Raw genomic sequence first — 10,509 nt, forward strand, 5'->3', positions numbered from 1 at the left:
CCGCCTTCTCGTTGAAATCTTTTTCACGTAGTACGACAAAGCCTCCGTTCTTGTCTGCTCGAAGCAATTGCAGTTCATTTTGCCCAAAAACGAGACCACCCTTTTGGTTGGGTCTTTGGCACGCCTGGTAGACGCCGTGTTGACCGTTTTGGTCAAAGCTTCAACACCTTCCAACAGGCACCTTTCTTGATCTTCTTGGTCAGCCTGGCTTGAAATCCTTCGGTTGATTGCTAGCTGGTCGTGGGCTGGGACTGAAGGCTCAAGACTGTACTTGGGGCCTTTGCTAAGAACACATACAACATCTTCAGGCAATACCACGTCATTCGGGACCACAAGGCTGCTGGTGCCAGCAGTCTTGCTCATGGTTCTGCTGTGAGTCAGAGCCTGCTGAAGACACTGGGCCCACCAAAATTCAGTCATCTGGGCAGCAACTTTTCTGGCAGCACGCAGCTTAATTTCTGCTAGCCAGGCCGGGTCCATCGCAAAGCATATCGAGCGCAAAAGGTCTTGGAACCTGCGTACTTGGCTCCAAATTTCTGATCTCAAGTATCTGCAAATGCGTTTCAGAATAGCCGTTCGCGGTTTGATGATACCAAACAAGGAACTTACTTCTTCGGGAATGAATCTATTCCGGAGGCAGAAGGAGATGTACCTGGCTCGACATGTAGCACTTGCGATGAAGTTGACACAGGCGTTGACTTGTAAAGGAGAAGGAGGAACATTAATGAAAGGGCCCACGGTGCTCATCAGGTAGTTTAGAAGAACTTCTTGTTGGGCGAGTTGGTGCATTGCTTTGAAGGAACCACGTTGCGCTATAAAAAAGACAGCCACAGGAAAAAGCCAAGGAGACAGGCATAATGCCTGCTGGCATTATGCCCCACGAGCAAAGAAAGAGTTGCTTCCATTTGATTCCGCGCATTCGAAGGTAGTCAAAAGAGCAATTGCAAGCTCGTGCCTGGAATCCGCTCTTACCAAGTCATGCCCGCATGCAATGCATATAAGTTTTAACAATCAAATTGAAAGGTTGCTTTCAGCCGGCTTCCCCTGCGACGTCATATCAGCCGTGGCCGAGAATCTTCTCAGGGAGATAAAAAGAAGAAGTCGGAGTAGTGTGGATGAGCCGCTGCCAAAAAAGAAGATCGTGGTGGTGCCTTATATACACAAAGTGGCGCACAACGTAAAAAAAGTGGCCAAGAGGCATGGCGTCCCTGTTGTTTTTTCTGACCCACGGAAACTCGCAGCCTTGTGCGCGAGAACCGGGAACCAAGGAGCTAGAGGCAGCGGATGCGACATAAAACATGCCGAAAAGTATGTGAAATGTGCCACTGGAGTAGTGTATGAAATCCCACTCAAGTGTGGCGGCGCCTACGTGGGCCAAACAGGCCGATGCGTGAATGAACGCGCAGGGGAACATGCCCGATCCATTCGGAATAAAGAAGGAGCAAACTTGCCTGCTCATTGCCTTGCTTGCAGTGGATGCGAGCCTCTGCTTAAGCACATTAAAATTCTAGGAAGAAGTAAAAATAAAATAGCGCGGGAGCTTTTGGAGGCCTATCACATAAAAGAAAACGGTGATAAATGTGTAAGCGACACTTCTGTCAAACTGTATAATAAGGAAAACTATTTTCTGCGCACCTGTTGTTGACCAGGAGTTGATTGGCTGTACCCCCCTCTCTCATTCCCCTTTTTCTTTTGCTGTGATTCTGACTATATAAGGCACTTTCACACAAATAAACCCAGTTGATAGTTTGCGCTCTTTCTGTCTCCTTGGCTTTTTCCTGTGGCTGTCTTTTTTATAGCGCAACGTGGTTCCTTCAAAGCAATGCACCAACTCGCCCAACAAGAAGTTCTTCTAAAGAAGCGCTCATTGGCCGTCGGCGGCGGCACAGCAGATTAAGGATATCCAGTGTCGCGGCATGGTTCCTCAGGTTGCGCGTGCCGCCGCAGGCAGACCTACCCTTCCTATGATCGAGCGACGGTACTCTCGTTCGCTCGGTTACGCCGACACCAACTCGGCTCATCCCACGAACGGGCGCTTAAGAGCTGCGCTGTAAAACTTCAATAGTGATCGTGACACCAATCGCCGCTCAGTTCGGGGGCCCTCGGGGTACACGATGCTCAAGACGTCGTCCATGGGAACGTTCAGCCTCCTCAGGTTTTCCAGGAGTGTCTCACGCTCGCTACAAAAACGCGGGCACGCTAAAACGAAATGGTTCACATCGCCCACAACCTCACAGTGTACACACATAGGTGAGGTTGCGCGGTGAATCTTGTGCATCCATACCGGCGTGTAGGCAGAATGCGTGCGAAGTCGATTGAAGAGAGTGGCTCTGTCGCGCGACAAGCCTCGCGTAACGCAAGGGAGCTGCAGCAATAGTTAGCTATAGAGCAGCGTAATCTTTTCTTCCGCACACACACACACACACACACACACACACAAAACCTTTTTTGTGGTTCCGCCGGTTGTAAGTATAATCGTCATCAGCATAACGCGCAGCAAACCTGAATCACGCGTCCCGAGAGGCAAAGAAGAAGACCCGGAGAGAGACTGAGGGGGAAGAAGAAGAAGATGACCGAAAACGAGGAGGTGGTAAGGACGCCTGTTAGCTTTAGTTTTCGTCCATTAAATTTACCTTTTGCTGTAGTGTCGAATCTTTGCCATTCCGGAGGGTATATAGCCCGGCTCGACCCTACCCGCCTTCACTCCCGTCTGGCAGATCCCGTCTCAACAACCATGCTCAATTAAGTTTATGAAAGCACAGCTGTGAATGAATGTCTGCCGCCGCCGTTTTGAATTCGTATTGTACGTGTTTGGAAGTAACTTCAATTTCTGCTATTCTCGTAATGCAGCATAAAGCCTTGATGTTTGAGATCCCAGAATCGCTTCTGTTTGGCAATAGTCAAGAGGGAACATTTTGTTTGTTTTCGGAAACTAAAATAAGTGCATAACTTCATACTAACCTTTCCCACAGACTGTTTGAGCCCTCTAAAGTGATGGACGAAGCTTGAGAACTCGAAAATTACGTGCGTCACTTTCAAATCGTAGTACCTGGATAACAATTGGTATAAAATTGATGAGGAAAAAAGTGTATATTCTTAAAAGATGTGTGGTTAGTTAGGTCCATGCATTCATGCTAAGCTTCGCTGCATCCTTTTTAAAGAGTGATAAATGACGCAGTGGGACTTTGTGTGTGTTTCGAAAGTCTTATAAATTGGCACTACGGGCGGACCTTGTAAAGGCCTAGCCGCCTCAACTGCCAGCTATAACTCGACGACGAAATGTAAACAGTTTCTTCACCTCAAGGCAGTGTGCCTGCGCGTCGCCCAGAAATCACTGCGCCATAACTGCCTCAGAAGGGGCAAACCAAGTGAGGCCGACTCTAATTAGTCTCAGCGCTGTTATGAATGGTCTAAGTGCCGTTATAAATGAAGCAGTTCAAAACATGATGTCCAGACTATCGTTGAATACACGCGACGTAGTTGGGAATCTGCATACACAGATGTGCTCTTTTTCTTGCACAGGACTACAAAGACAGCTCGTCCTACCGGAAGGCAGTTGACAGCGACCGTGTTAAAAAGACCCTGTTCTGCGGCGTCCTCGTCGGCTTGCTTCTCGGCATGGTCGTCGCCTCTTTGCTCATCCCCATAGCTCCTAGTGAAAGCGAGGAGGGCATCAAAACGATCTCAGCTTCCACCAAAGGCAGCGGCCAGGCCTCTGCAATCGCTTCAAGCGAAGGGACGAACCTCGAATCCAGCACCTGGAGCGCTATTAATTCTTTCGTTGATACCTCGGCTGAGCCATGTCACAATTTTTACGCATACGCCTGCGGCGCCTACAAGAACCCTTCTGGACAGACCATAGCGCAGATGCAAGACGAGATGTACGGCATCCTGTCGTCTGTCCAGTATCCGGAGCAAGGGCAGAGTGCTGCGCAGAAGGCTGCCGCCTTGTACCACAACTGCCTGAAAGTGCGCGAAGGACGCGTCGACGACTCGACGGCCCTAAGGCAGTTCATCAAAAGCGTCGGACTCGCCCTGCCCCTTCGCCCAGAGGTAGAGGCCTTGGACAAGGTTCTGCTGCTGTTCTTCAAGTACAATCTTCTCACTCTGCTCAGCTTGTCATTGGAGGACTCGCAACTCGACAACGGTATGCGGGAGATCAAAGTTGCGCTTAACACCGACCAGCTGTCCTGGTTTCGTCAACGAGATTCGGAACTATTGACAGGCTTCTACCCTTCACACCTGGACGCAGTGGGCCTGGTTCAACATAGCGATGAATCCTTGAGAATAGCCATAGAAATAGCCATGTCTGAGAACACAGCCATCAGCCTCCTGACGAAAGAAACGCTAGAAGAAGCCACCAGAATGGTTTTCTCGACTGTCGGCGACCTAGGCATTCATACGCCTAGTGTTCGTCCCGGCCTCTGGGCCACTCTCATTTCGACACACAGCGACAACCACTTTCAGAAGAATCACAAGGTTCAAATCAGCGTCAGCGCTCTGGCATACTTCGACAAGGTCCACTCGAATCTCGGCGAGGCAGGCACGAGTCTACTGACGGCGTGGGAGCTTATGCGCACCTTAGCGCCCTTGTCGTCGCCTCACTTGGCGAAACGTGTGCGGTATTTCCAGCTACTCTGCCTTAGGTCTGCAGTGAGAGCCATGGAGATGCCGCTTATTTCGCACTATTTGTACAAAGCCGTTCCTGAGAGCACTGTTGCCTCCGCAGAGACAATGGTGGAGCACATGCGACGATCTGTCGCCGAAGAGATTCTTCATGCTGACTGGCTGGACAATACAACTAGGTCTGCAGCTCTCGACAAGATGCGCACGCTTCAAGCTCACGTAGGATACCCGAAATTCTTTGGCAATGACGGGGAGCTAGATGAAGTGTTCGAGCGCTACCCCGAAGTATCCGGCCACTTCCTCACTCCATGGCTGTCCGCAATGAAGCTCAGCATCGAGTGGGAGATGAGGAACAGCAGCTTCAAGTTTTCCTTGCGGACCACGAACGCGGCTTACTTCCCTATGCGTAACAAGTTGATTCTACCGGCGACGATACTGCGACCCCCGGTGTTCGTGCAGGGTGCGCCCACGGCCTACAACTACGGAGGTCTAGGTTCCGTCATCGGACACGAAATGACGCACACATTCGACGGTCAGGGCAGCATGTGGGACGGCAGTGGCAAGTGGCGCGACTGGTGGTCCAAGTCGTCTAGACTGCTTTACAACAACAAGCTGACGTGCCTTCGAAGCTCTCACGGCTCGACGCGGGACGTCGCAGACTCGGAGAACATGGCGGACTTCGCGGGCGTGGTCTCGGCGCACGCTGCCTACGTGGGGCTTCGAAAGAAGGAAGAACAAGTAATGGTGGCAGGATTCGAGCAAAGCGCACAGAGGCTGTTCTTCGTTTCCACATGCCTCAAGTGGTGCGCCACTCTTGGAAACGTTTCGGTCGCGAATTACGCGCCGTGGAGGGACCGTTGCGTGATTCCGCTCAAGAACATGGAGGCCTTTAAGGATGCCTTCGGCTGCCTCTGGAATTCTAGCATGATGCAACCATCCAGGTGTTCATTCTGGTAAAGTTTATGACGTATTTACGCGATAGATCGTGTGATAAAATGAGCAAATGTGGTACCCGTATGAACTTCACTGTAACCTATAATAGTGGCAATAGTAATGCTTTGGTGTTAGGATGGTTGGTTCATAGTTGAAGAGAACATGATGCTGCAGGCGGTGAGGCGCAGAAACGTGCAGCTGCAAGTCCTGCGTTTTCCTGCGCCGTTGTGTGACCTCGTCCCCTCTCACGCAGCGATCTTTCAAATATAATGGAAACTCGAAGTGACTTAAACGACCAGCACTGAGCTTGACGCTTCGAGCACACGAGTTATAAATGTCTAGAAAAGAATTTGCAGATACGTTTACGTGCATGATCTCGGTCCTGCACCTCCATTGGTCTCAGTGATACAGTGCGTGAATTAACAATATAATGTTGTGAAGATGACAAACAGCGGTGCTTCTAGAAACTGAAGTTTTATGAGAAAACTGGGCTCGTTAAAGAGTAGGTCGCGTATTTTGTACTTCACTTCTCGCAACCATTCCAACTTGCCCAGTTACGCACTTTATTGGAAATATACAGCACGGATAAAGTAATTGATAATTAAACAGTTTTCGTCATTAAATCCGTTGCCATGCATCTTGTCCTCATGTCTCCATACTCACCTTTGGCAAGATTAATGGCGTCTCCTTCATCATTCTGTATATGGCTGCGTTGCGCTGGGAAAAGAAAGGATGAAGAGTATGAAGACAAGAGGACAGCGGAGCATAGGCGATGCGACATGCGTATTGGTGCTCATGGCCTAAAACGTACACAGAATTAGCTCTTTAGCTTACGCGTGGAGTCGGACCGCCTGCACGCCGGGGTCGTGACTGCTACAAGGCCGTACAAGCTTGGACGTGGCAACAGCCAGTAGCTGACTTCACCTAACATGGTGCATTCGTATTATCCGAACGCTCGTTCTCCAGGTCTTTAACTTCTTTGGTTTGTTTATTATTCTGAAAAGTGATCTGTGAGCGAATAAAGCTACGCAGCTAGTTTGTCCCCAAGTGGTCGTAATGCAACAGCTGTTTGCAGGTGTCTTTCTGCACTTCTTTAACTGCGGAACTTGTATACTACTTGCGGTACGCGAAAGACTTTGCTAGCCATTTCTTTTGCGCGTTTCGAGGACAGGCCACTCTTGGAAGGCCTTGCAATGACGCTTGGCCGGGGTGTCGGGAAGCCCTACAAACAATGCAGACTCGCATTTGTGACTAGGCGCACTGCTGATGTCGGATACATTCCCATCTCTCTTTTATTCACATTAATGATGATGATGTCTTCTCTGCTCGGCTTGTCACTGGAGGAATCGCAAGCCAGGTACTGACCATTTATGCAGGCCTCTCTTCCTCTCTCCCAAATAAACCTCGCTCTGACTGCTGCGCCAAGTCGCTGCCGTCAACGTTCAGTTCGGGCTCATCGTATTTCTGCTGGCATGGGCTTTTGCTTCATTGCAATAAAGTCTTGCTTCTCTTATACTACCTGAGTTCTTTTCAGCGGATGGTGTCCGATGCATATAACTGGAAAAATTTAGTTTATTGTTTTATTCTTTATGTCCTCTCTGAGCACTACCTAGAAGAAAGGAGGGCGTGAGAGAGAAAAAGAAATATCTTTAAACCTAAAAGCACCAATGCAATTTGTGCGAAAATAAAACTCCTGTTTATCGCAGCAATAAAAATACAAAAACAAGTGTACGCATGAAATGAGTATGCCTATTCACAGTCGATGTTAAAATTCAGAAGTTTAAACAAATGTGTCAGAGTACTTGTAACTGATGTCTTCTGGTAGCAATTATCGATTGCAAGGAATAATAGCGCAAGAGTAAGGAAGTTAGTGCGTGTAAATAAGCGCTGAGTTTGGAGCAGACGATCAACGCGATAAGATGCGGTGGCTGGGCCCGATATTACATATGGCGAGTGAGCAATGGCTATGGTAAACTCTTTGAAAGTAATCCAGTATAGTACTCCAGTAACTATTGCTTCTTGAGAGACAGTAAGTTTAACGATGCTTTGATGTCAATGTCGCTGGAATGGCAAGATTAGATTATGTTATAAATATAGTTATAAATATAGCTGATTTAGCTGCAGCGATACTGGTTTGTTAAGAAAGGGCGCTTGCCGCAGCTCCCAGATTAAATATGAATATTTCATTTTTAAGCAAACTAGGGTGGTTTAGGCGAAATTTATAGCCTGTTGTGCGTGGCGTCTGATGAAACTGATAAAACCGTGAGAATGATTGTTATAGGCAATAGCAGCCTTAAGTCCGCACTTCCTTGGTCCTCGCTCTGCCAGAGGCTATGGCACGACCCTCTGATTCCGAAGACAACGTCAGTTACCGCACCTATTCGAGACCATAAATTTTTGTTCCCGAATGAGGCCCCCTAACAGCCTCTCTCCCTTAGGCAGTCTAGATCAAGCCCGTCAAAGAGGAGGGTGTGGCTCATGCACGACATGGCCGTTTTCGTCTTCAGACTACGTCGGTCGAAACATGGACCAGAAGACCTCGCTACATGATGACCTCGGTTGCATGCTTGAGGGCCCGGCGCTAACATCCAGGTCCTATAGCTGAGCAGCGCGGCCTCCCATTGCTCAGAATTACTGAGTAGCAGTTCTGGTTTAGGGAGATCAGCGGGGCAAGCCCATAGAATGTAGGCTGTTTCAGCACTTTGACCGCTGAGGGCGCTGTCGACGCTACCGTGAAACATGACCACTGATATATATATATATATATATATATATATATATATATATATATATATATATATATATATATATATATATATATATTGTTTTGTATTGCATTTTATGGCACATAGGCAACTGAGGCCATCATGTGCCAAGCACAAGGTACAAATATACATATATTTATGTCCATTCTATTAAGGCTTCACTTGTCTTCCTCTCTTTTAGTATGATCACCTCCCTGCCTTCCACACTATGCGGAACGGCTTTCTTGAGTACCGGCAGACTATCACAGTTTTTAACGTCGCAGTCTGGAAAGGGGCGGTAAGAAGAGAAAGACGACAAGGCAACCGCGTGCTACACCGCCCATGCTGCTTCTGTCTCGAGCGTTGTTATTGCTTCCGAATATTCCATTATGTTTTAGGCCCGGCAATCCAGCCTTCGGTCATTCCTGAAGAGCGCTGCCACTTTTAGGTCATTCCATTCCTGGGAAAGATGGACTTCACCGCATCAACTTTTACTTTACTGTTCCTGCTGGCGAACATGAGCCGTCTCAGCTTCACCGCCAGGCCGCAGCCTCTGACGGTTCTCGCTCTACCAGAGGCCATGGCGCGACCCTCCGATCCCGAAGAAAACGTCAGCTACCGCACACTGGAGCACCAGAGACAGCAGCAGCCGCAAGAAGTCCACGCGTTGGAAGGCGGCAACGCCAGCGGACCCGTGGTTCCGCTGCTTGGGCATCGACTGGGGAAGTCCGGCAGGGCGATCTTCCATGGCGACGGCCATTCTCCAGACGCCGTCGCTGGAAGCGCCGCGGGACCAGCCGTTGAGAGGCGCTCACTGGGCTTTCTCCTGGATTATATTCGCGCTCACCAGGTGAGAGTACTATTTCACTTGCATAAGGCACCTTGTCAATGAATGTACGAAATTGACGCCATCTCGCAGCAACTTGCTTTTGTCAGTGAAGGGAGATGGGATTAGTGTTCAATGCCACATGCAGTACCCACGTGCTATGCGAGTCGCCGCCCTCGGACACTCGAGCATCCACAGGGACTAGACACTGTCTTAAACCCTGCATGCTGCTTCTTAGATTCGCCGATAGCATCGTATGGGATGGTTTACAGGTGCTGATCTACATCGCGAGCTCTGTCGTGCTGGCGGGCTTCATACTCGTGTTCACCCTAGTGACCGTGTACGGGGAACAGCGCCGATCAAGTTGGGCGGAAGACGAGTCGTGGAAGCGGTTCGGCGAGTCATATCCATTGCTTGACCGGCGTCCTTTCCTGGAAGATGGGTACTCCACGGCGTTTGAGGACCACTGCAGTGCTGTCGACGACGAGTCCGAGCAAGCAGCTGCCATCTTGGTCGACGACGAGATGGACACCACGACGCCGCGAAAGGAATTCGATATACGTAGACCTCATTCCATTCATGGCACTCCTTCTGAGGTCAGCGATTATCCGTGGTCTACTAGCTGGTCGCTTCCAGATGGTATGTTTCCATGGATTTTAGTGTTCAACAGCAATGCCTATAACCGCTAGCAAGCTCTTAAAGCCTTGCTCTTACTGGCTCAATTTACTTTCATGTTTGTGGTCGAAGCTCCCCAATGTTCAAGATTGTGGAACTTTTGGGCGCGTATTTTGTAAAAAAAAAGTTATTTGTGCTGCACCGCCAGAAACAGGCGAAAAATGCACAGGTGATCATAACTGGTCAAGAGACAAATATGCGTTAGCAATAATAGTAGTACTTTTCGCTTTCACATTGATTGCCCTCCCTTTGCACCTGTGAATTTGATTTCACCGTGTTATTCCGGTGAGGGCAGGGTGGAGAAAGTGAGTGGAGCTTTTGGAGGGAAAAGGATTGCTGGTGGTGGTTCGAGGCCTGCTGGCGGTGAAGGTGGATGGGGTTGGAGCTTCTGTTAGGTGGAGGTGGGTGATGGTTCGTAGGTGGGAGGTGCATTTGGAGTGGTGGCTGCTCTGACACCTACAACCGGAGGATGCTTCCTGCGAAGAGTGCATCCGAGGGGGGGAGAGGGAGGTTTCCGTCTCTTTCTCTCACACACACGCACACGCTCACGCACACGCACGCACACACACCCCCCACACTCCCCCCACACACACACGCACACACACACACACACACGCACACACCCAAACGCACACACACACACACACACAAACACGCGCACACACACACAAACACGCGCGCACACACACACACAAATACACACAC

General features: G+C 49.5%; 2 protein-coding genes across 2 annotated transcripts in view; both read left to right on the forward strand.

Annotated features, from left to right (window-relative positions):
- Window positions 1-1,868: 1,868 nt before the first annotated feature.
- Window positions 1,869-8,252, forward strand: LOC149341001 (membrane metallo-endopeptidase-like 1). The gene has a single exon (XM_089547479.1). It carries the CDS (start codon window positions 3,619-3,621, stop codon window positions 5,581-5,583), a length of 1,965 nt encoding a protein of 654 aa, XP_089403605.1. The 5' UTR covers window positions 1,869-3,618; the 3' UTR covers window positions 5,584-8,252.
- A 262-nt stretch (window positions 8,253-8,514) lies between these two features.
- The window catches only part of LOC149341002 (serine/threonine-protein kinase haspin-like), a 37,983-nt gene continuing 35,988 nt past the window's right edge, over window positions 8,515-10,509 (forward strand). The window contains exon 1 of the mRNA XM_089549960.1: window positions 8,515-9,768. Within this exon, the coding sequence (XP_089406086.1) occupies window positions 9,249-9,768 (520 nt within the window). The 5' untranslated portion in view covers window positions 8,515-9,248. The remainder of the gene's footprint in view (window positions 9,769-10,509) is intronic.

This window comes from Amblyomma mixtum, chromosome 6 (assembly GCF_055824585.1).
Source record: "Amblyomma mixtum isolate Tamu chromosome 6, ASM5582458v1, whole genome shotgun sequence".
Lineage (NCBI taxonomy): Eukaryota > Metazoa > Arthropoda > Arachnida > Ixodida > Ixodidae > Amblyomma > Amblyomma mixtum.